The sequence below is a fragment of the Zootermopsis nevadensis genome, unplaced genomic scaffold (assembly GCF_977971745.1).
Source record: "Zootermopsis nevadensis isolate Lab colony 2312 unplaced genomic scaffold, Znev_1.0 Znev_ptg000029l, whole genome shotgun sequence".
NCBI classification, from domain to species: domain Eukaryota; kingdom Metazoa; phylum Arthropoda; class Insecta; order Blattodea; family Termopsidae; genus Zootermopsis; species Zootermopsis nevadensis.
Window position 1 is genome coordinate 15,591,564 of NW_028259161.1, and position 27,169 is coordinate 15,618,732.

The following is a 27,169-nucleotide window of genomic DNA, read 5'->3' on the forward strand; positions in this document are numbered from 1 at the left end:
AATGAAAATATCAGACAGAAGCCGTTGCTGGTTCCTGCACATCTGCAAGTTGTTAAGCAGAAAACATCGTCGACATTTCAATCCCGGCCAGCAACAACGCGTCTTTTAACAAAAACTGACACAAAGCAATTAGAACTGTGGACGAGTGTAATACAAACGTTACATAATAAATATTTTACGTTTTCTATTGGGGCGGTGTCGTCCTAACAGCGAACGTGATTGGAGTTGGTCGAGCAATTAAGTTGTGATTGCGATTCTCTCACACCACCCCCAACCACACACCCCTCCCCCTCCCTCTCACGAGTCCACTAAATTTGAAGGTAACATTTCTGTACTGTGAGCTTTTTCCGCGTGCTACACCTGCTCGGTCGATACAAGTCTCAACTAACTTACCTTCGAGTAATTATAGTTCTAAAAATGAGAACCATCTAGCACTAACAGAATTCATGGCCCAACAAACAAAATATCTCGTTTCTCTTTAATATCTGCGTTGTTACTACTAACGCTCCTCCAGATATGGAGGGCAACTTCGAATATATTCAATAAGCATTCGGGGACAGCCGACATGGATTGTGCCTCCAGCTTGGGGGTTGGGCGTGGGCTAACAATTTCTCCCCGTCAAATTAATAAATTGTTACGAAATTTTACACATGACCTCGGACTTGGACGAACCGTTTGGAACACCTGGGCGTAGGTGGGAGGATAATATTAAAATGAATCTTAAATAATAGGATGGGGTGTTATGGACTGGATTCATCTGGCCCAGAATAGGGACCAGGGGCGGGCTCTTGTGAACACGGTAATAATATATTTTGGGAAATTAATGATCGGCTGAACGGTGTTTTTCTTCTCAGGAAGGACTCGGCTCCATGGAGCAAGAAAGTGATACTACCGCTGTTGAAGATTGTGATGATGATGATGATGATGAATCGTCATTTATCATAAGATATTTAAACAAAAGAAATCTTGTAATACAAATAGCAGATCTCACAAATTCCGACCTGATAACGTTTATTATGTTATTTGTTTGAATTGTGACGGAAACAGTAAGTTTCTCTGAAACGTTCATATCTAACTACGAGTCTACACGAGGTCACAACCCAGAACAACAACAACATTCTCTTGGCCGTGAAAACCTAAAGGAAATCACAATGAGTAGCTCAGAATGCCTCCGTGCGCCGTGGTCTAAATGCGTTTGCTGAAACTCGCAGAATCAAACTAAGCAAAAATGTTGAAGTAGGCTTATACATAGGACATACTTAAAGACAACAGACAAGCAGACGAAACTAAGAAATACCAGTGTTAAACATCTGAATTTCAACTTCATCTTAATATTTAAACATCCAGCACGTACCTCAAAGAAAACACAACCCACAACCACTATAAAAATCATTGTTGATGCTCTTTAGAAGAATTATCGCCGTCCGCTAGAAGAATCACATGAAACCATAAAAACAGTCCAAAGGTAAAATTTAGAACTGTCGATTGAAAGAGCAGGTGGGGCATACTGTTATCAGTAGGATTTAAAAGTTAATTAAACGTAATATAGATTCAATATTTCAGCCACTTCATCCACACATTGTCATTCGTAATATAAAATTAACGATTTGCCGCAAAGAACTTCAGTTTGGAAATAAACCGTAATTAAAAATTGTGTTTGTACCACATTTAAAATATCGATATAAAACGACATGAAACTTCGGAAATTAAGTGCAGTGGCTCCTCGAACCTTCATGCCACAGTGCTCATGCTGCCTGCACGACAAATCTCTGTTCCTGATAAAGCATTACTAAAGTCGAAGCATGTATTTTTACAAATAATTGTAGATAACGTGAGGTGGCTTCATAAAGATTTCTAAAAAAAAATATAAGCCTGAAGACTGTAACACTTAGGCTACAATAAAAACAAATACAAACATTCAGATTTCGTACAGATTGATTTCGGATTTTAAACAGTGCACTAATAAATGTAATTCTGCAAACCCTCCCTCACTGGGAGAGCTCGCAGTTCGAATGCAGCCAGGAAGAAGTTGATCAGTTTAATCAAAGTCTTATTAAATGTTGTCAAAACTACAGTGAACTAAGGGAGTGAATAAAATACTAGGGAACAGCTGTGTTGCCACATATATTTTGTTAGATTCTTGTTTTCCATTTTCTTTCTTGAAAGTCAGTTGTCATTGGTGTTTAGTATCTGGGGAGTGTTTGCACTGAAGCAATTGAAACTGAACCAAATCAGGTCACACCGGACTTGAAACTTCCTGGTAGTCCCTCTGAACCAACTCTTGGTTGCTGAGTTCATCATTAAATTATATTCCAGATCGACTTTTCCTACTGAAGCAGATGAAATGGCCTCAGGTGTGAGTAGCAGCGAGTCCAAAGAGACTCTAGTTGTGACACAACCTGAAAGAGGTGGATATTTCAGTTGAATGTGAAATGCCAAGTTCAAGAACAGTTGCTTCAAACTTCAGTTGAGTTGTCGTAGTGAGAACACTCCATAAGAAGTGTGAATGTGTTTGTTGAACAAACTGTTGCATGGAACTGACTGCTGGTGTTATTTTGTTTTTCTTCTTTTTGTGAACAGAATGTGAATTGAATGGCGCAAGAATCAAGTGACCCATTTGCTTCTACACCCAAACGTGAACCTCATGCTGCTCCATTCAAAGACCAGCTGAGATACTTACGTCATCCGTTAACCAATATTTCTACAATTTCATGTGTATCCTGACAGTGGAACTCCGTGTCGATGTTGGTATTCTAGATTGTTAAGCCATGTAACTGCTTACACTTAAGAGAAACTACTGCCTACATCATCAGCCCTGACAATGGTGGGAGTAAACACTTCATAGGAACTTTTGTCTCCCTACAAGTTCTCACAGCATTTTCTGGCATCAACATATTCAAAATGCTGTTAGAACCTCAAATTTCACGTACTTAAACTCTGTACATCATTTCACCTTTGCAGTGTTGCATAAAAGTGCACTGCAGTCTGTAATCTCACATTCCGAAATATGTAAACATTATTCCAGTCTCTTCCATACTGTGTCAGATGTCCTTCCAAGGACATCTTGGTTGTTTCTGAGGCCTCTCATTTGTTTCAGTTCCAGTTATCTTAAAAATGTCTGTGTCTTTTCATTAGTTTTATTCTGTTGAAACCATCAGCTCTTAATATTTTTCATTATCCGTTAATTTCAACCGCCTGTGTAACCACTTACAGTTATGCCGACAAACACAGTTGCAGTACTTATGGTTTCAACAGTCTCAGATCATATTTTTGTTCTCGTCTTAGTATCGGTTACTGAATTTAGTGACTCAAAACACAAGGTTTGTGCCGTCATGCGCCATGCATGTGATAGGGGAACCACGGTTCCGGAGAATTTGACGTAAATACGTCTATACGGAAAGGAAGTTTATATATTGGCTTTATTCTAAATATTTACTTTATACATGCTTTACAATTGAGATAAATTTGATTAAGACATTGTTTATTTAACTAGAATTAGTCTGTGGTAGCTGAATGTAATGTAATGAAATGTTGTGTAAGAAAATTTAAGGTAAGGTAAGGTAAGATAAGATAAGGTAATGTAATGTAATGTATTGTCATGTAAGGTAAGGTAAGGTAAGGTAAGGTAAGGTAAGGTAAGGTAACGTAATGTAATGTAAGGTAAGGTAAGGTAAGGTAATGTAATGTAATGTAATGTAAGGTAAGGTAAGGTAAGGTAAGGTAATGTAAGGTAATGTAAGGTAATGTAATGTCATGTAAGGTAAGGTAATGTAATGTAATGTAAGGTATTTATTTATTAATGTTCTGTCTGACGACAAGTCCATATGAACTCTATCCTTGCATCCTTTTCTCGGACTGGGACCTGTTCATATACGTTCCTGGCAGATGATCCAGAAGTGGTTTGCCATTGCCTTCTTCTGTGTGTGAATGGAGTAATTGTTTTGATGCCACGGAGAAACCGGGGAAGCCCCCGGAGGAAAACTCCATGTTGCCTAGACCACTGCCTTGCCCAACACAAGTTATAAATTCGGGCACGGCCGGGAATCGACCCGAGACCCAGGTAATGTAATGAAATGTTGTGTAAGGTAAGGTAAGGTAAGGTAAGGTAAGGTAATGTAATGTAAGGTAAGGTAAGGTAAGGTAATGTAATGTAAGGTAAGGTAAGGTAATGTAATGTAAGGTAAGGTAATGTAATTTAATGTAATGTAAGGTAATGTAATGTAATGAAATGTTTTATAGGTAACAATAATGCCGAGTAAACAGATGACGTTTCCTTGGTAACAAAAATTCCGAGTAAATAGATGTTCCTTAGGTAACCATTATTGTTGATTTCTTGATAAACAGATGTTTCCTAGGTAACCATTGTTGTTTATTTGTTGATAAACAGATGACGTTTTCTAGGTAACATAACAATGAAGTTACACTTTTTCGTTTGCCAGGTAACATAACAATGACTTTCCCTAGGTAACATAACAATGAAGTTACACTTTTTCGTTACATTTTTGCCGAAACATAGGCGCTTCTAACTACCAGCTGATATATGTAATTGCATATTACACACTGTCCACAGTTCATGAAAAAACCCTGCTGGCGGAAGCCGTTTCTGTTGCGGTGAGCGGGGAATGTTACTTATCAGCTGGGCTAGAGGGCTGCTATTGGTGGGAAGTGTGCACGCCAGAGAGTTATTCTAAGACACACAGACTGAAACATCAAGCGGTTGAGATTAGCGTGTAGTGAGTGCGTCTGTACTGTGTTCTGTGGGTGTTGTGATAATATTCTATATTCAATCACAGGTGATTTAAAGATGTCGAGTGTACGTAAACAGAGGAAAACTATTCACAGGGAAGAGCGGGAAATAATATCCAGTGTAGTGAAGCTGTTTGATGAGGAAGCAAGACGGAAAGAGCTGAAATTTCCAAATACACGGGTGTATCTAAGGCTGTAATTAAGAAGGTAAGGCGAGAGTCAAAAGATAGAGACGAGAAGGGCACACTGTCACCTTTACACACGCCAGGGAAACACCGGCCTAGACCTACTGACAGAAATGTCACCATTGACTCATTTGTCTGTTGTTCCTTCAGTGGTTGTGGAACGAATTCTTTTAGGTTGGCTAATAGCAGCTAGTCAATAGGCAATAGGTTCCTCTCACCCCAGCTGCAAATTACCGCAGTTCCACATTGTGGCCACCAGCGACACAGGTTCCGCCTTCAATTGTTGCCCAAAAGAGAATCGACGCGAGATAATCTCGCGCTTCAAATAGAATTTGTAGGGACGCTCACGATGATGTGCGCCCTTGGAACCGCCCTAAAATTATCGCTTCTGATTGGCCAAAAATATTCCATGCCCATATATGGAAGACACATGCATGCTTTGTTTAGTCCAAAATGGAGGCCCTGTTTAAAGCTAACGCACGCATTTGGGGGGATGATTGAGATATTCATTGAGAGGAGAGTTGTCCACGGATAGTTGTCCACGAATAGTTGTTCACGGATAGTTATCCACGGAGAGTTTCTCAGCGCTCGGCGAGACATGGAAGGAGGTGAGCTGGCCTTTCTGAAGGCCCACCTCCCTGAGCTGCTCCAGCAGGTGCGGAAGCAGCTTCTGGACGCCATCGAAGCGGAAAAGAAGAGACAGCGGGCAGCAGCAGCAGCAGTAGTAACTACAGCAGCAACAGCCGTGGTCGGAGGGCCTACTCGAGCCAACGCTGGCAAGAGGAAAGCCAACGAGTTGGACTTGTTCAACTCGGGCGGTTCGTCGGAACCCGCATCCAGGCGCCCGGCGCCCGGACCACTGTCCGGAGCCGGGTCCCCTCCTCTGCCGGCACCGGCCAAAGTTCATCGGCTCGATGGCCAGGCGGTAGCAGCAACCACCTCCACGAGCGAACAAGCCACCTCGCGTGGCCGGCAACTTGGCAGCTATGCCGAGGTCAGCGCGGCGTACACAGGGGTAGTGGCGGCGACCGGTTAAAGGGGCGACTGCTGGGGTGGATTCCTCGGCACCGCTCCCCACTAAAGCCGGGGCCTCGCAAGAGATTAAAGGAGTGAGGGACGTGAAGTCGTCCCGCGGACCTCCCCCCGCTCACCCCGCCGCGCTGAAACCGCCAAGCGGGACAGTGAAGCCCGCAGCCAAGGGACCCGGCTCCCGGCTCCCGGCCGGGACCCGCTTCCTCGATGGAGGAGGCACTTTTGCGCAGGTCTCCCCGGGCTTCCGGGGACCTGTCCGGGCCGCTCACTGGCATGTCATTTGACGCCGCTTCTTCCTTCCACGCTCAAGTGGACAAAACGGCTCCGGGGGAGCGCCGTAACAAAACCCCGGTGTACGTCTCTGGGGTGAAGGACGTTCGCGGCTTCCTGCATAGGATTCGCGCGGAGTCGGCCTGCGGGATCGTGGCGCAGATGAAGGGAGAAAACCTGACTCTTGTGCCTGAGACCGCCGACGGGTTCCGGGCCACCGTCAGGGTCCTTCGGTCCCTCGGTGAGGGCGAGGGTGTGAGTTTATACACATTCTCCCTCCCCGAGGATCGGTGCGTGCGCCTGGTGATTAAAAACCTGGGCGTACGCATGCCCGAGGCCGAGGTACGCGAGGAGCTGGCCGCCATGAACATTGCTGTGCAGGGTGTCCTGCAACTCCGATCGACGCGCCGGGCCATGGACCAGGACGGTGACCGTCCCCTTACGCCACACTTCATCGTGTCGGTAACACGGGGCCCCGACGACGACATTTTAAAGCATGGCGACGTTATAATGATGAATGGCTTATCTTTGACGATAATCACATTACAAAATCTAGAAAATTTATCGACAAATGTAAAAGTGTCACACTTTTACTATTTGAAATCATAGAATAAAAAATGTTACGTAATTTGTTTACTCTGCATTGTTGTGTTGCTATATTGCTGTCAACAATCCCCTTTCGTTATTACTCATAGCATTTTCACAGAACAATACGTCTTTATGGAACCATACATCGAAGATTGCCAAGGATGGAGTTGGACGTAGAAAGTTGACTGACTAAGAACAGTCGGCCTCTGAACAGCGACGTAAAGAACTAAAACATCAGACCTATTTTACAAATCAGGAAAAGCGAAAGAAGACTTACATTGATAAACGAGACCATATTAAGAACACGTAGAAAAACGTATTCAGCAAGCACAGAAGAGCGAAAAAAACACGCTGAAAAACGAAGTATTAAATATCAACAGAAACCGATAGACGAAAAACTCGAAATTATCGAGAAAGAATGACAAGGACTATAGAGAAAGCGATCCAGCGTTGCTCTAGTATATTACTAATAAATAGCTTCTCCGACCTACATTTTACACTGGAAATGGAGAACAACCTTAAGAGTGTCCTAAATCAAATACTTATCATTACTAGAGACAGCAAAGATCTGCTTGTTGCAATATGTATCACTGAATAAGAGAAACAAAATATTTGAATAAAATGTGAAAACAAATAACTGTTGGTTTTAATTTGCAGTGTAACAATGGTATTCTCTAGACATGGACTGACAGATAAATCTTTTGGAAACTCCTGAGGCTCTAGGAAAAAAGATACCTGAGGTAAGAACTGTGAAAATATACCCATTTAATAAGAAGTTTTATTTTTGTTGTGAAAAGTCAAGGAAATCTCAGTTTAGTTTCTGTCTTGTTGGTGTGAAAACTAGAGTCTGCTTCTTAAATTTAAGCTCACGTCACTTTCTGCCTCAGTGCAATTGGAACAGTTCAAGATGAAGCAGTGTTTCTTCTGGTTTGCTTTAAACAAATAATTTATGATAATGATACATCAGCTTTCACCTGGATATGGTAGAAACCAGTCAGCTCATAAAACAATTTCTTATTGAAATTTAGTATTACCAATTTGAGGAAACTGGTAATCTTTTAAGATGGAAATTCACTGACAGGTCTGATGTATAAAAATGTAAAATACATTAGACAGTCGTGTAGATGAAACCCCAAGAAATCAGCCATGCATTAGAGTTTGATGGTGGAACTATCAGAGACCACAATCTGAAATTCATTACATAAGACTAGTTTGTATGTTATCCAGAATGGTACATAATGGCATTGACATAGATATACAAGTAGTTCTCACTCTTAAAATGGGTGACCTGGATATGTAGGGATAAGGTGCTGGATTCTTGAGCCAAAAATCCAGGGTTTTTAAGACTGGTTGGACCCAATTTAGCGTTTTGACATGCCTTCCTATTTCTCATTTCTGACCAACTCCGTGAAACAGGGTCCTTACTGTAAAGCTTATTGTCATCCTGATAGTAAATTCCCTTTTTCTCACAGAACTCCAACATTCATTATTGTTTTCACAAGAGCCCATCACTGGACTGCGTCCGGAACCAGATGTTTCCAGTCCATACTTCAACACCATTAATCCAACCTCAAAGTTTTGTAAATGTTGTAAAATCAAGAACTTTCATCATGAATCATTAAGCTGTAAGCTCTCTCTCTTGGTCATTATCTTTGCCATCAAACTATCACTAGAAAAACATTTATATTTCACTGACAAATTTTCATTTTCACCAAATAAATGCAGTTACTAGTGTCACAACAAGGAGCAGAACTTCACTGGTGGAGGTGGGGGTACTAGATTCGTTCCTTTACACTAGATTCATTAAATTTCTTGGCTGCAATGAGAAAAGTGTGAAGTTCGTGCAGGGAGTACTGGTGTAATTTCAAATGTTCTATGCTTTCTAGAGGCATTCCAGAGCGCCAGTTTATATCCCGGTACTTCAGACTGCGACATCTCTGTCGAATTGCTGTAAGGCCTGCACTTGTCAGGTTGGGGAATCCCTGTGGAGGAGATCATACCCATTATTTAGCACTTGCAACAGATAATAATCACACTGCTATGTATCAATTAACCAGAGAAGTTTGAAGAAAATTGTAAACATATCATATGACAGTTGCTTGTGTACTGTCCACGATAAACACAATGCCATCACTGAGCAGATTAGAAATGCAAAATTGTAATATTTCACAGTATAACAATTAATTACACATTGTCTTATGATAAACTCCTTCATTTGGAATTCATTGTCACTTCGGATTTTCCATATCCCCAAATGGTAATTATTTTTAAATACTTTATTTTTGGCATATATATGTTTTTTATTTGGAAGATACTTTTATGGGGAGATTTGTAATGTATCACTGTGAAACTTTAATTTGATAGCCCATTATGATCTATCACAGATCCTACACTTAAAATGTTTTATTTATTTTATTTATTATGACTGAAAATACTTTGCTTAGTTTCAGATCTGAAGGACTTCTCTATAAAACATATTTTATTAAAATAATTTGATAATCTGAAGTAATCATGAGGAACCACAGAAATACAATCCTGGGTTCTCGCTTATTAACTTTATCAGCATGTGTTATGTGCCAAGTTAACTTGCTTGATATAAAGTGACATATACCTGCAATTCAAGATGTTTCAGTCTTGACAAATGATTCACAAGTTCAATAATGCCACTGTCTGTGATACTGATACAAGAGTTCATTTCAAGGGTTTCAATGCTTGGGTTCTTTGCGGCCAGATCTGAGATGCCTGCATCTGTTACCTGAAATCAAAATGTAAAATGTACAAATAAAAAGTAGAATTGAATATTTTGTAAATGTTCATTTCTAACAATCCCCTTGTTCTTCTGTACAATTTTATTAAAAGCGAAAGACTTGGTGTTTTAGAAGAAAAGGTAAGATATCAAGAAACCCCATTAGAAGCAAGAGATATTAAATTTCCTGATGAAACTAACCTGCGGGCAGAAACTCAGACTTAAACGTCGAAATTCAAGAAAACTAATGGCATACTTAAGGCTGACATCTGTGATTCTTTCGCAGCCATACAAATCTAGTTCTTGCAAACCTGAGGGGAAAAATAAATAATTATCATAAATCAGTTTCTCTGATGATATCCTTAAATTATATAATCAAACAATCGTCTGTATTTAAATATTAACATATTCTGCATACCTTTCAATCTAATAATTGAGAAACCATTTTCAACTTCTTCTCCTCTTGTTCTCAACCCCATCCCTGTGAGTCCAGCATCTGTTACTTTGCGACACAATCTCAGTTTGAGGGATCGAAGCCACACCTGGTGTTGGAAAATGGTCTGAACAGACATGTCTGTCACTGCATTGGAACAGCCCCCAAGGTTAAGATATATAAGCCTAGGAAGGTTCTCTGCTATACGACACAAAGTTCTCTCACCGAAGGAGAGTTCAGCAAGATTAAGTTGTTGCAACTGCAGATTTACAGAGGAGTAAAGTCCCCTCTCAATGCCCCCACCTGATACCTCATCACATTTTGACAGGTTTAAATTTACTAATTTCTTGAGATGACGGAGTTCTGATATGCCTGTGTTTGTTATGGTACGGCAGGCCTCTATATTGAGCGTCAAAAGGTTCTTTAGGTTGTAACAGATAGCTATGAGAGAAGGATCACCAATGCCACGACAACGACTTAGATCTAATTCAGTGAGACTCTGTTGGTATTCTGTGAGTCTGAGTATGCCTTCATTGTTCAGCTGTAGGCAACACTGAAGATGAAGTGTTTCAAGATGTAGTTCTGGTACTTCTGCTAGTTGTGACAATGCTGCATCATCAATGCCCGTGACACCAAAACTCAACTTTCTAATCTTCCCTGCTTTTGACTCAATGTGTTTTAATATATTAACGAATGTCAGAACACTTTCTGATGCCATTGTGTAGCCAGATTCTAACATGTCACCAGGGTAATATTTCTTACACAGCTCAAAATTGAAACAGATCCGACATCTTGTCAATGACAGATCTTCCAAATTGGAAGCAATTGCCATAAATCTATTGAAAAGGGCATCCGACAAATCTGAAATGAAATCAAGTCTTAGCTCCCTAAGTTTGACAAGAGTGTTACTAAGCAGAATAACATCCGATTTCTGCTCCAGAACCCTTCCTGACTTTAAAAGATCACAACAAGCCCTCACAATGAGAGTTTCTAAATGTGAGCACTTTGATAAAATATGTATAAAGGTCTTTTCTGATATATCACAAGTATCTATGGAAAGAGACTGCATTTGTGGACAGAATCTATCCCAAAATTTGGTTAATTTTCTTCCTAGTTCTACATTTTTGAACACAAAATGCAGAAATGTTCCAAGACTATTTTCGAAGACTTGTAGAGGTCTAGTGAGGTCATCTTGAAATACCACTACTTCATTCCTATGCAGTTTGTTGTATTTTGATGCATTATGCCACAAATGGCACACTTGCGAGGCACTTATTCTGTCTGACAAAGGCAGAAACTCCAGGATGTATATTATAATCTGGAATATGAAAACAGTTTAAAATATAACAATGACAACAAGGCAATGCAAAAAATTTGTTTTAGTAGAATGTTTTTAAGAGGTGACCACATAAGCTTCAACTTTGAAAAACGAAAAATTAAAGCACACGTCACAATAATAGATTCAAGGTCATAAACTACATAATCTTATGCATAACTGATTAGATGCCACTGCAGATGATGACAAAACTTACCTCAGTGGGAAGTTGAACAAATTCATCGCTATCAGTACTTCGATGCCTGCTTTCACTTGAGATCTTTATGACGGACTCCATTTCAGAATGCTGTGTGTCAGTGTGTGTGTGTGTGTGTGTGTATAATGTCAGCAATGGCATGTCGGATGCGATGATGCAAACTCTTACCGCTAGATGTCTCGTACATGAGACACTGATGGAAGTGTCAGTGGTTGTGAATTTCTAGGGGGCTTGCCCTCAACGATGTTGGTGTGTGCGCCCGCGTAATCACTTCTGTGCAAACTTTGGGGTGAAAACAACTCCCTACCAAATGGAAAAGTGTTTTGTTACATGAAGCGTGCGGTCTCACAGACTGACTGACTCCGAGCTGTCAAGCGAAACAGCTGATCCCTCACTACGCGTCATGCCACTTCATAAACTGCCTGGACGACTACAACGAAACATCCTTCACAGTTTAAAAATAGTCAAGAAATAAATGGACTTTTTGAGTTATTTTTCAGTTTTATCTGCCCTGATTTCATTCCAACTACACATCACATTAAACATCTCCGTTTTTAAAATCCACGTGGTTACGGACGAAATTAAACCAAACGAAAACATGTGAAGAAACGTCAGTGACAGTTAATTTCATCAAACTAATATGTGTAATCTGCTCATATTAATGTTGTTTTTGAGTGGTCGTTTAACTGAAAATAGCAGAAAAACAAATGGTTGTGACAGCTGTGAAGGTGTTTGTGGTTAGAGTATACATACGATGCACTGATTGTTTTGTTCATACTACGGTTATTGTTTAAGAAAGAACGGGGAATATTTGACTGTCGCTGTTTGGTGCGCAGGAGCGAACTGTGAGTTTGTGACATTTGAAAACGTATTTCGTCATTCAGCTATTGGTTTTCATTCACCGTCATGTTCGTTACTCTGTGACATTCAAACATGCTAATATTTTTTCCCTAGACAACAGTAGGTTGTATTGCTAAGATCATGAAGTCACGGATGATGTGTGAGTGTAAACGTCACTGCTTTGGTTTCGGACTGAAGTTTTGTACACAGCACTAGATGTAATCTTCCGTGTTGTTCTGGGTTGTGACCTCGTGTAGAGTCGTAGTTAGATATGAACGTTTCAGAGAAAGGTGCTGTTTCCATCTTCAAGGTTGGAGACCTCTCTCAATTCAAACAAATAACATCATCACCTTTATCAAGCTGGAGTTTGTGAGATCTGCTATTTGTGTTCCAAGATTTGTTTTGTTTAAATAACTTATGGCAAACGACGAATCATCATCATCGTCACAATCTTCAACAGCGGTAGTAGCACTTACTTGCTCCATGGAGCCGAGTCCTTTCTGATAAGGGAATGGTTAGGTTGGTCATGCCGAAACCTCACCTGAAATTTTTCTCATCTACAGAGCCCATGTAGTAATGATTGTACACAAAATTTCAGCTGCTGATGCGCTGTGCAAGGGTGCGAAAAAATTGCTCAAAGTTGGTATGTATATTTAAAATTCGCGCCACAGCGCATGCGCGTGACAGCAGCGCGCCATTCGCCGTACATTGCAGCGGAGGGCGTAGGCCAGGAGCTGAGAGGGCAGTGAAAGATTAGTCTCCGAGGAACTAGAAGCTTAACTATTGTTGTTTGCGGATAGAAGAGGTACTGAAAATGCATTCATTTATACATTACCAGTTTTCATCCCCTCGATTTCGAAACTTGATCAGGTACTCGTGGTTTGCCACGCAAAACGCTGATCTGCGGCCTCAGGCTTTTGTAACGCCAGCGCAGTTCTGTCTGTGAAGAACAGGCCAAGTTTGCGAACTGGAGGAATGTGCAACTAAACCTTTAATTCGACGTTTTTAAACTATTATTGCACGGATTTTAACTTGGGTGTGATCTTTCGCACGATAAGACCGACTGCAAGACAGGCAATGAAAATATCAGACAGAAGCCGCTGCTGGGGCCTACACATCTGCACGTTGTTAAGCAGAAAACATCGTCGACATTTCAATCCCGGCCAGCAACAACGCGTCTTTTAACAAAAACTGACACAAAGCAATTAGAACTGTGGACGAGTGTAATACAAACGTTACATAATAAATATTTTACGTTTTCTATTGGGGTGGTGTCGTCCTAACAGCGAACGTGATTGGTCGAGCAATTAAGTTCTGATTGCGATTCCCTCACACCACCCCCAACCACACACCCCTCCCCCTTCCTCTCTCGAGTCCACTAAATTTGAAGGTAACATTTCTGTACTGTGAGCTTTTTCCGCGTGCTACACCTGCTCGGTCGATACAAGTCTCAACTAACTTACCTTCGAGTAATTAAAGTTCTAAAAATGAGAACCATCTAGCACTAACAGAATTCATGGCCCAACAAACAAAATATCTCGTTTCTCTTTAATATCTGCGTTGCTACTACTAACGCTCCTCCAGATATGGAGGGCAACTTCGAATATATTCAATAAGCATTCGGGGACAGCCGACATGGAGTGGGCCTCCAGCTTAGGGGGTTGGGCGTGGGCTAACAATTTCTTCCCGTAAAATTAATAAATTGTTACGAAATTTTACACATGACCTCGGACTTGGACGAACCGTTTGGAACACCTGGGCGTAGGTGGGAGGATAATATTAAAATGAATCTTAAATAATAGGATGCGGTGTTATGGACTGGATTCATCTGGCCCAGAATAGGGACCAGTGGCGGGCTCTTGTGAACACGGTAATAATACATTTTGGGGAATTAATGATTGGCTGAGCGGTCTTTTTCTTCTCAGGAAGGACTCGGCTCCATGGAGCAAGAAAGTGCTACTACCGCTGTTGAAGTTGTGACGATGATGATGATTATTCGTCATTTACCATAAGATATTTAAACAAAAGAAATCTTGGAACACAAATAGCAGATCTCACAAACTCCAATTTGATAAAGGTGATGATGTTATTTGTTTGAATTGAGAGAGGTCTCCAACCTTGAAGATTGAAACAGTATGTTTCTCTTAAACGTTTATATCTAACTACGAGTCTACACGAGGTCACAACCCAGAACAACAACAACATTCTCTTGGCCGTGAGAACTTAAAAGAAATCACAATGAGTAGCTCAGAATGCCTCCGTGCGCCGTGGTCTAAATGCGTTTGCTGAAACTCGCAGAATCAAACTAAGCAAAAATGTTGAAGTAGGCTTATACATAGGACATACTTAAAGACAACAGACAAGCAGACGAAACTAAGAAATACCAGTGTTAAACATCTGAATTTCAACTTCATCTTAATATTTAAACATCCAGCACGTACCTCAAAGAAAACACAACCCACAATACTACAAAAATGCTTGTTGATGCTCTTTAGAAGAATTATTGCCGTCCGCTCGAAGAATCACATGAAACCATAAATACAGCCTGTAGGTAAAATTTAGAACTGTCGATTGAAAGAGCAGGTCTGGCATACTGTTATCAGTAGGATTTAAAAGTTAATTAAACGTAATATAGATTCAATATTTCAGCCACTTCATCCACACATTGTCATTCGTAATATAAAATTAACGATTTGCCGCAAAGAACTTCAGTTTGGAAATAAACCGTAATTAAAAATTGTGTTTGTACCACATTTAAAATATCGATATAAAACGACATGAAACTTCGGAAATTAAGTGCAGTGGCTCCTCGAACCTTCATGCCACAGTGCTCATGCTGCCTGCACGACAAATCTCTGTTCCTGATAAAGCATTACTAAAGTCGAAGCATGTATTTTTACAAATAATTGTAGATAACGTGAGGTGGCTTCATAAAGATTTCTAAAAAAAAATATAAGCCTGAAGACTGTAACACTTAGGCTACAATAAAAACAAATACAAACATTCAGATTTCGTACAGATTGATTTCGGATTTTAAACAGTGCACTAATAAATGTAATTCTGCAAACCCTCCCTCACTGGGAGAGCTCGCAGTTCGAATGCAGCCAGGAAGAAGTTGATCAGTTTAATCAAAGTCTTATTAAATGTTGTCAAAACTACAGTGAACTAAGGGAGTGAATAAAATACTAGGGAACAGCTGTGTTGCCACATATATTTTGTTAGATTCTTGTTTTCCATTTTCTTTCTTGAAAGTCAGTTGTCATTGGTGTTTAGTATCTGGGGAGTGTTTGCACTGAAGCAATTGAAACTGAACCAAATCAGGTCACACCGGACTTGAAACTTCCTGGTAGTCCCTCTGAACCAACTCTTGGTTGCTGAGTTCATCATTAAATTATATTCCAGATCGACTTTTCCTACTGAAGCAGATGAAATGGCCTCAGGTGTGAGTAGCAGCGAGTCCAAAGAGACTCTAGTTGTGACACAACCTGAAAGAGGTGGATATTTCAGTTGAATGTGAAATGCCAAGTTCAAGAACAGTTGCTTCAAACTTCAGTTGAGTTGTCGTAGTGAGAACACTCCATAAGAAGTGTGAATGTGTTTGTTGAACAAACTGTTGCATGGAACTGACTGCTGGTGTTATTTTGTTTTTCTTCTTTTTGTGAACAGAATGTGAATTGAATGGCGCAAGAATCAAGTGACCCATTTGCTTCTACACCCAAACGTGAACCTCATGCTGCTCCATTCAAAGACCAGCTGAGATACTTACGTCATCCGTTAACCAATATTTCTACAATTTCATGTGTATCCTGACAGTGGAACTCCGTGTCGATGTTGGTATTCTAGATTGTTAAGCCATGTAACTGCTTACACTTAAGAGAAACTACTGCCTACATCATCAGCCCTGACAATGGTGGGAGTAAACACTTCATAGGAACTTTTGTCTCCCTACAAGTTCTCACAGCATTTTCTGGCATCAACATATTCAAAATGCTGTTAGAACCTCAAATTTCACGTACTTAAACTCTGTACATCATTTCACCTTTGCAGTGTTGCATAAAAGTGCACTGCAGTCTGTAATCTCACATTCCGAAATATGTAAACATTATTCCAGTCTCTTCCATACTGTGTCAGATGTCCTTCCAAGGACATCTTGGTTGTTTCTGAGGCCTCTCATTTGTTTCAGTTCCAGTTATCTTAAAAATGTCTGTGTCTTTTCATTAGTTTTATTCTGTTGAAACCATCAGCTCTTAATATTTTTCATTATCCGTTAATTTCAACCGCCTGTGTAACCACTTACAGTTATGCCGACAAACACAGTTGCAGTACTTATGGTTTCAACAGTCTCAGATCATATTTTTGTTCTCGTCTTAGTATCGGTTACTGAATTTAGTGACTCAAAACACAAGGTTTGTGCCGTCATGCGCCATGCGCTGGAATGACAGAGAAGAATGGACTGTTTATTTCTCAGTGCTCTGAGTTTTTACCCAGCAATGATATTTTGTGTGAGGTCTGCTTAATTTTTTGGTTTGCCCCATTCAGTGCTATGGCTAATTTTCAACAATATCAGTAGCTCGGACTACTGTTAGTTTCAAGGTTTTAATGAAGAAGAGAATGTAAAAAATACACGGGCAGTTTTTGTGTATGCTGTTCAGGAAAGGCAGCCTTAAACTTATGTATGTAAAATTTCTCACTTATGTAGTAGCAGTAATTTTGTAGAAAAGTTTTCTGTATTTCTCTTCTACAGAATTTTCTGTGTCAGGTTTTGTCTTCTTCATTTCCCTGGTTTTTGTTAGAAAATTGAGAAGTGTGTCATGTTCATTTTGCACGTGACTTTGAATTTCTCTTATTTTGTGAATAAAATCTATGCCCAGACCTGTCTGTAATGTATGAACCAAAATGTAAGAATTTGCGAACACAGAAAGAAAGGGTTTGAGCAGAAAGACCTGTTACTCTCATGAATGTACCTCATGACAAAATGAAAATCAGAAGTTTCATCCAATATTAGGTGGTTCTTGAATTTGTCTTGAAATGCCAACTAGCAACACTTCATGGAGGGCTTTTAACAAATTATTTTGAATGGCCAGTGATGTGCCTTTGCAAAACGTCATTCAGCAGAGGTTCATAATGTTCTAGCAGTTTCGAAATATTCTTTACAATTACTTCTGTCAAGGGGCAACTCAGATAATTCATGACCTCTAAATGGTAGTTCTTGATCTGGCAGCAGACAAGTCATGTCACCCATTTCAATATTTCTTAATTTTTATAAACTCCATTATTATATTCTGAACTACTAAATGTAAGTTGGAGCTCCAGAAGCTCATACTTTCTTTGGAGACTTAAATAAAGAATGACCTGCGTGTACTGTACATGTTTTGCGTAAAATTCGTGTTTTTCTTTTCTTTTCATGAAGCATGTAAGTCATAAGTTTGTTAAAGGCCCCCGAAGTCCAAAACATTTCAACATTTTTGGAAGATCAATCATGGCCAGCAAATCAGTTTCTCTCAGATTGTTGCAAGCTGTTAACCATGGGTAAAAATGATATTGCGAAACAAAAGTTCCCAGTGTACATATTGTGTTCCTTATATTCACTCTCAGGGTTTTATATAGGTTGGTAATGTCTCCCATGTTTTAATGTTTTTAGTTTCTCCATGAATTTTCTTCTTGACAATAGTTTTTCTAAAAAACATTGACTAACATTTTTATCTAGTTTCCACAAACTTCAAATGGTCGTCCACTGTCACTTCAGTTGTGTTTATGAAAATTGCAGTTTGTTGGTGATTTTGGTACAATTCACTACTTCTTCAGTTCATGTTGAGGTCAACCATTTTTTATTTAAAAGAATGGTAAAGACCTTTCTTTTTCTTATACGTTTCTTATATTCACAATTTTTTAATATTTTCATTTGCATTTTTCTCGTGCGAGTGTTTTGTAGCCACATCAGCATCAATTAGATATTCACCTTTTATAGCTTAAAGTCGCCTAAATAATATTTGAACATTCAGTGGTAAATCAAAGAAGACAACTCAGCCATTACAAGGGTTAATGTTTTTGAAGTAAATAATCGCTGTTTACACTGCAGAACTCTGAATTCTTTATTTTTAAAGCAGATTGTGTTTGTAGGTGTCACTAGGTCTGTTCCGTTTATGTGTTAGAAAGTTGCACTACATGGCGTAATGATACTTCAATTAACAAAGTTAACGTGCTTTGTGTGTTACCTACTCAGCTATGAGTATAAGTACTTCGATACTGGGAGTGCCGTGAATAAAACACGTTAAACAGATCTTTATCTAACATTGGCTGAGTCTTTTAAATGAGGTGAATTATGCAGTGACAGTGCGTGTTAATTTGATTTTGCGTATTCAAATGACTTGTGTCTTTGATGTCCGCACGGAATAATTAGTCTGTAGTACCAGATGATGCTGTAAGTGTAAGTGAAATATTTATTAGTGTTGTGATTTTAGATCTTGGTGTTTCATAGTGGCAAGTCAGATAATAATTATTTTGTTATGGTCATTAAAGAGGACTAATTGTTTATATTTATAAACATGCAAGCCGACTCCAGTGAGAAGTTAGCAGAACAGAGCTAGGTTTTCGTACCTGCATAATAAAATAAAAAGTAAAAATTGTTTGCATCATTACAACCTCAAATTCTAATAGAACCAAAGATAACTGGTAATAAGACAAATGCAGAGGAGTGCGTTGTTAAACTGTGGGCCAAATTAAGCAAGTCGTACATAAGCGAAAAGTGATTAAAATTTTGAGCCTTTTCGTTTGTTTTGGATCTCCAACAAGAGCATGTATTCTAAGTTTCAGTCATGTAGCATAAGTAGCAGCGATCATCTGTTATCTTGAGAATGTTGAAATAAAAAATGTTCCCCCACACCAGAATATTATTGCTAAATGTTTCAGTACACACACTCGTGTATTTGCGATACCAAGTTAAAATATTCTGTCTTTTTTTATTTACATTTATTCAGCATGCCCCATTACAAGATTGCGATATTACATGCATTAATATATAGCACGTTAACAGATTACACAACTCTAATATCATGATCCATTGACACCGTTTGCACCTATGTTCCTGTGCTAAACTGTATTATAATCAATGGATTTAATGAATCTTCTTTCTTCTTATTATTTATATTTACTATAAAAATTTGTGATTCCTCGTTGTCTTTAAGAAATGACGTCATCAACAATGTCAACAGATAATTGTTTACTCGGCATTGTTGTGGAACACAACAATGCCGAGTAAACAAATACCGCTTCACAACAAAGAGATCAAAAACTATCAAGCCAGTCGCATTATCACTGCTCCAGCAGCACATCGCATTCTTGAATATTGACTGACAGTTGGCCTAAAACATCAGAAAAGTGAAAGAAGACGTTATCAAGTATTTGAAGTACCAAATCCAACAACCGCAACAAGGTAAAGTGATACTCATTCGATATATTACGATTACGAAAACTATTATGATCGATTTTAAGACGAAGATTTGCAAGGATGGGGCTGGACGTAGAAAGTTTACTGACCAAGACCAGTTGGCCTCTGAACAGCGACGTAAAGAAGTAAAATATCAGATAGAGACAGCGGGGTTAGTTTAGTGTGTTACTTAAGATTTTAAAACACAACCAACCCCCCCCCCTTCGGGGGGGGGGGGTTGGTCAAGTGTTTTAATCCCCATTCGGGAGGAGTTTAGTTTCTTACTCAAGGTTGGTTGCGTTTAAAAAATTGACGCCCCCCCCCCCCGAGGAGCTCCGAGAGGAGCGCTCTGCTCTAGTTTATTAGAATGTCCCAAATATTTCTGAACAAGTGCTTCATGCAACACTGGTCATGTGCCACCATTCTTGGCTATTGCATTTATTAAATTACGTCTTGGTTGTTGTAGTTTTTCGCAGTCATAGATGAGCTGATCCACTGTTTGTGCTGCTTTCAGACATGAGCATCTTGGGTCGTCAATGATCCCAAACCTGTGTAGATATGATTTGTTTTTGCCATGTCCAGACATTATTGCTGTCAGTTCGGGACTTATTACAATATTTAGCTTCATTGTTTGTCACACTGACGGGAACAATTTCTTGCACGCTGCTCCTTTATTGATGGCGCTCTACTCATTTTGCCATTATATAATTCCTCCCTTCTTTGTTTCTTTAATAATTGTACTTTTAGGCTTCTTTGCATATACTACATTTCCACCATCTTCTGTTGCTGCCTTCGCTAATCTGTCTGCTATTTCATTACCGAAAATTCTGATGTGTGCTTTGATCTACCCAAAATGAATAGTCCAATTTTGATCTTTGAGATTCCTTGATCTTTTTCTTTACAAAGCCATGTTTGAAGTTGTTTTTTAGTAGATCGAGAGAAACTGGACTATCTGTGTACACCGCTACTATTCTTTCCTCAATGCTGATTTCCCTTAAAGTTGTTACTGCATCCAAGGCCTCTAGAATTCTGATCTGTTCCGCTTGATTGTTTGAGCAGTGATCATGTAACTTGGTTTTTAAGCTCACCTTTCCCTGGTGTTTACTTCCATCTGTATAGATTTCCACAGTGTATTTATTTAAGTCTTTCACTTCATCAAGAGTTATTCTTTCCGCTGGATGAGACCATTCCTTCTTGTTTAATGGTGCTTCGTACTCAGTAGAGTCATCTTTCAGTCCGTGTATAGTTTTATATATCTGCACTAAATCTTCGATAGTAATGCAGATAGGATATTCTGTCTTCCCGGTCTTTTCGAAGTGTGCATTTGTCAGTAGTGAGCGACCAGCCCACTGCCTCCGCCAAATTTCTACTCAATCCTTATCTTTGTCTGCTATAGCCATCTAGTAGGAATCAGGAGAGACTAGTGTGAGAAATAGCCGGGGAGTTTTGCTTAGGAAACATCTCGTTCATTGTTTTTTGTGCCATAAATCTATGGCATGGGACCGCCGGCTTTACTTCCCTTCCAAAGGAAGTTGTGCTATGGATTTTTATCACCCCTTAAAATTCCATCAACATCAGCAGTTTTTGAACTCGCGTACCTTGGGTCCAGTGGCGACGACATTAACCACTAGTGCACTGAGGACGACAAGTTCGTTGAAATATTACTTTGCCAAAATAGTAAAAGGAAAGTTTATGAACATGTTTTTTATTTAATATTCTTAAATATATTAATTAGAAACAATTTAACTATTTAACAAAAAATAAACAATTTCACTATTTAAACAATTGAGCTATTTTACAAAGAACTAAACTATTTCACTATTTAAATACTAACGTATTTAACAAAAACTAAATAATTTAATTATTTAACAAATGTGAACAATTCAGATATTTAACAAAAAACTGAACAGTCTAACTATTTAAATACTAAACTATTTAACAAAAAATAAATAATTTTACTATTTAAACAATTGAACTATTTTACAAAGAACTAAACTATTTCACTATTTAAATACTGAAGTATTTAACAAAAAAACTAAATAATTTATTTATTTAAAAAATGTGAACAATTCAGATATTTAACAAAAAAACTGAACAGTCTAACTATTTAAATACTAAACTATTTAACAATAAATAAACAATTTCACTATTTAAACAATTGAACTATTTTACAAAGAATTAAACTATTTCACTATTTAAATACTGAAGAATTTAACAAAAAACTAAATAATTTATTCATTTAACAAATGTGAACAATTCAGATATTTAACAAAAAGTTGTCAGTGGAACCACGGTTCCGGAGAATTTTGACGTAAATACGTCTATAAGGAAAGGAAGTTTATATATTGGCTTTATTCTAAATGTTTCCTTTATACATGTTTTACAATTCAGTAAAGTTTGATTAAGACATTGATTATTGAACTTCAATTAGTTACGCTTAAATTGGGTCTATGGTAGCTGAAATATGTTATAAAATTTGTACAATTTAGAGTATCAACATATCGTGCAAACACCATATCTATACAAGATTTTGATCTAGTAGTACTACATTCAGGATTTGACATCAACATTAAGCCAAACGTTTCCTCCATAAATGTGACAAAGCTTTGATTTTCCTCCTTCTTTAAATCAATGTTAAAATCTCCTGTCAATATTATCGGCATTGTATTAGGATCTTCAGTGGCCTTAACTGAAAACATCTTTGTATAATTTCTCAAATGACTCAAAATAAATCGCTTACAATCATCAATAGGCGCGTGGTTACAAATATACAGGGTTACAATTAAAACATTTTCACCATTGACCATACATTGTGCCGCACAGATATAACCTCTCTTTTCAGCTGCAGCTATTCTGTAATCTTCTCCATCCTCCTTAGGTAGTTTCTTCAACAGATATGGGGTAGCCATGGTAGTTGCTCCATGTTTCTCGTACATAGCCACTCCGCCTGCTTTTTGTTCGTCACGCATAATTTGCGTGATGCATTTATAACCTTCCAAATTTACAGTTTCGTTGTTGTGCATCCACGTTTCGGTGAGCGCCAGGATATCGGTATCAGTTATCACTGTATCCGTTGCTATGTCTTCCACATGATTTTTTAAACTCTGTACGTTTAGAGTGGTCATTTTTAGATCACGAAAACCAGCACTCCTTATGAATGCTCTCACCGATGTAGTCAACGTGGGCAGTATGTGTGTTTCTAACCGCCTCAGCTCAGTGCGCAAGTCCTCTACCTTCGGGTTGTTTGTTCCTTTGGCATGATAAAACACAAAGTCGTTGTTTCTGCTTGTGATGTACAAACCGTCCAACGATGTAACGCGAGACAGGGCAACGTACACCAACTGATGATCTAGACTCTTGTTGTAGTTGAATACAATTTGTTGAAACGTACCACCCTGCGACTTATGAACCGTTAGAGCACCAGCTTCAACTAACGGGAATTGTAATCTTTTACATTTAAGTTGCCCGTTTTTAAATGTGATTGTACCATTTCGTCTATTTAATGGTGTCCAATCATATTTTAGTACGTTTGGTTTTGAAGCTACTGTAGCACGACACTTTATTCTAGCCCTTTGTCCCGCAGTTTTGGGCTCAACATGCAACCACAACCCCTGCACACGAGCGGGATGATCAGGATTGTATTCAATGTACGTTAAAGTTGCCATACTACCGTTAACCAAACCATCCTCTACATCCACGTTGCTAGTAATCATATAAGGTTTCCCAACGCACAGCTTGATCACAAACGGCAATCCTCCCGTTTCAGCAACATTCATCTTGTGCAACTTCGTGCGCATGCTAGTCAACTGTTCTCGGTTTTGGTACCCGCTAAAAACATCGTCTGCCAAACAATCTACAGCAACGTCTGTACTAAACACCGTCTTATTAAACTCCGAAACGTCTTCATTGCGATGGAATAATGTTATGGCTCCAGGAGCATCCAACATGGCTTGTTCAGGAGTTGTAAAACGGCTTTCTATCAGGCCCTTCTCTTCGGGCACAAGACGATCGCCGTTTCCAATTTTGGTTAGTATGTTAGAAAATTGTATGTCACTTTGCCTCATTACTTGCATCAGAGGAAAAAACGACAGCGATTGCCACAGATTAGCACCAGCCAAGGAATTTTTGTGAGGCTTGTATATGGCTTTCGCATTTACAGGTGGTAATTGTCGAAGATCTCCACAAAATATTACATTCATTCCCCCAAATGGTTTATCATATTCATTACATATTGTCTGTAATCTCGCATTTATGGTGTGTAAAATATCAGCTCCAATCATGCTTACTTCGTCCACGAACAACATTTCAACGTTATGAAATGCCGATCTGTACATTTGCAACGCCTCCCTACTAAGTCCCCCTTGCTTTCTTGACATGGCAATTCTAAACGCAGAGTGAACTGTAGTACCACCTACAGCAACTGCAGCCTTTCCTGTGGATGCACATGCAACATATGCGTTTTTTAAAACATTGTGTTGCTCGCAAAACCTATTATATGTTTCCATCAGTAATTTTAGAGTAAACGTTTTACCACATCCAGCAGGCCCCGTTAAGAATATCTGAAGCGGTTCTGCTTCCCCTCCCATGCTAATCCGATGTATAGCCTCCAAAACTAGCTCTCTTTGCTCGCGATTTGTACATCGAGCCATCCCACAATAGGCTTCGTTAGACATAACATTTTCCCTTCTTTTCACAACGTATGAAAGAGTGTCGGCATCAATTATTTGTATGTCGTCGTCGTTATTTGACATCTCTTTATGCAATAACACATCGTCCTGTGGTACATTCCATTCAATTCGTTTTTCCATTTCCACGTATAGTTGCTTACAATACTCCATTGTTTTGTAGATGTCTAGGTCTGACTCGTAGCGTTTTCTACCCATCATAATAAAATCTTCATTGTTGTTTTATATATCTACAAACTTGTTTCTATCCAATACGTCCAACATCTCGTCTTTAAACGGCCAGTACAACAAAACCATCTCTCGTTTGTAGTTAATGATGTCACTCATATCGTAATTAGTATATCGAATGATTCTAGGGACATCTCTGAATCTGTACGTTCCATCTGTACTTGCCGTATACATTGCTGCAAAGTCTGCCAGCGCAACATTTTCCATGGAGTCTATAGGACGTTTTTCATACTTTTGTATAATATTATCATACCATACATCAGTAGAATTGTCATCGAGATTTTCTTGTTCCATCTGTTTCAGTGTTTTTCTACACTTTTGTCTCTCGTGAGGCCAACATGTGGGAATGTATTTGACAAATCTGCTTGATTCCGACATATGTTGCCTCATCAAGTACCACGATGCTTCCTGGCTACTCATCTCGACGCTACATTCAAACTCACCTTCTTCAATAGTTCACAGTAGTCTTGGTCAGGGTAATCCTGTTGCAGCTGAATCATCTCTCTATGCAAGTTGCTTATGCCTTGGTTCGTCTTATTCACATACTCCACAACATAAGAAGCACATGAATATTCTTCAAGTATGAATTGTAGGTCCATATTGGAATTCAAGATTTCAGCAATCCACGGATTAAACGTGTTCGTCCAGAGCTGCGTCATGTTGCGCTTTACAAGCACCGTGGGTCTTTGAATTCTGGCTCTTATTATATTTAAGTACGTCTCCATGTCCAATTCTTGATCGTCCAAGAAGCATTCCAGAGTGTCAAAGTTTCTATTTTCCAAAACCTCACGTAGCTTCGATGATCGACTCTTGTAGATTTCTCTCCTGCCATCTTCAGCACTCATCGGAAGAAGAACCATGGTTTTATCCATTGGCCAATATGGAATATTAAATCTACAACCCCATCATTCTTTTTATAACATGTGAACGTGTGACTTTGCACTTGATTGTTGTATGTGGATAATGATTCTTCACTAACGGAACATAACTCATCTATTAAAGAAATGGTTTGTGGCATTTTTTCAGAAATTTGTTCCCTCGGATCATTGTCCAACCATATCAAGATGTGTGCATGTGGACTGCCTCTGTGTTGGAACTCAATTCTCTTGAAGTAATCCACGATGCAATATTTACCAAACGGACTATTCTTTTTTAACTGCAATACATGCATAATTACCTCAATCAACTTATTGAAGTAAGCAACGCATGTTACTGAATCCTCGTTTACCAAGGTCGTTCTTTGTACACATGACAATTCTTTCATAGGGTCTTTTACATCTGTACCATGTTTTAAGCGATGCAGTGCATTTAGCAATATGGGCCAGCGAATTTCATTTGCGCTCATTGTTAAAAACATGGTAGGTTTTCCCAATTGCCTTATCATGGCAAATACTTCTCGCTTCCTCTGAGCTCAGTAGTGTACCGAATTAGGTATGGACTTTAGAAACGATAGGTTTTTTTCTACGCACGTTTCTAAAAATTCCTTATCTTCAATCATCTTTCTTGTAATGTTATCTGTTTCTCCTATACATTTGAACGTGTCGTGCAAGCCTTCGCTAACTCGCAACCGCATTATTTTCATTGCCATATATAATATATGTTGAGGTGTTACACCTCTTCTGTCGCTACGGCGAATTTCGCTTGTTGCCATCATGAATGGTGTTACCTTGTGATGTTCTTTAAATTGCCTCGATCTTCCTAAATAGATGCCTGGAAATGACAACTCTTCTGCATGTTCATCGTATATGATGGATAAGGGTGTCTTATTTTGTGCAGGAGCAATTTCCAAGTACTTATCCTCATTCCACAAGAGAGTTTGCTGTTGAGCTAGCAGCAATTCTACATCACTTGGCAATCCTATGTCTTCTATCCATTTATTTTCTTCTTCATTAGTTTCTTGTTTTTGGAAAAATGCATCGTTAATTGTAATCTTGTAATGTTTGTATAATGGAGTATTAATCAAATAAGTAAGCCAACGTTTTATGGTATCTTTCTTCACATTTCCTTCCAGATACGTAGATTTGTGGATCAAGTTTCTCTTTGTATGGACGTTGAAAGTGTAATCATCGTCCAATTCTCTAGGTAGTAGCGTTACCATATTATTAACATCTACTGGAACATTGATTACTTGTCCCAGTATCCCAAATGCACCCAATTGATGTCTTAACCTCCTAATTTGCATAAATGGTAGTCTAGGAGATATTAATCTTTCGCTTATGCAATCTAGAGGAGGCAAATCAGTGGGGTATGGTGGATACACAATCCATTACTCCTAGACAATATAGGTATTTGCTGCTTATTTAAAGATAGCCAGCATGTTGTGCATACCTTAAATTGGAATACATTTTCATTTACAAACTCTGTACTCAATATATCTAAATGGCTATCAGTAACTTGTTTCAAATCTTTTTCAAACCATAACCGATCACATACTTTGCAAGCGTATCCAAATCTATTT

The 27,169-nt window shown here is 39.0% G+C and overlaps 1 protein-coding gene and 1 long non-coding RNA gene across 2 annotated transcripts; one reads left to right on the forward strand and one right to left on the reverse strand.

Annotated features, from left to right (window-relative positions):
* The first annotated feature begins 4,813 nt into the window (after window positions 1-4,813).
* Window positions 4,814-9,620, forward strand: LOC147872288 (uncharacterized). Its single transcript, XR_015537597.1, has 3 exons — window positions 4,814-4,953; window positions 7,479-7,561; window positions 8,708-9,620. It is a non-coding gene; the product is annotated as an uncharacterized LOC147872288 (long non-coding RNA).
* Window positions 7,582-11,878, reverse strand: LOC147872289 (uncharacterized). The gene is made up of 5 exons (XM_087357904.1): window positions 11,533-11,878; window positions 9,986-11,318; window positions 9,769-9,878; window positions 9,433-9,576; window positions 7,582-8,803 (listed from the first exon to the last, which is right to left on the reverse strand). Exons 1-5 carry the CDS (start codon window positions 11,671-11,673, stop codon window positions 8,597-8,599), a joined length of 1,935 nt encoding a protein of 644 aa, XP_087214030.1. The 5' UTR covers window positions 11,674-11,878; the 3' UTR covers window positions 7,582-8,596.
* Window positions 11,879-27,169: the final 15,291 nt, after the last annotated feature.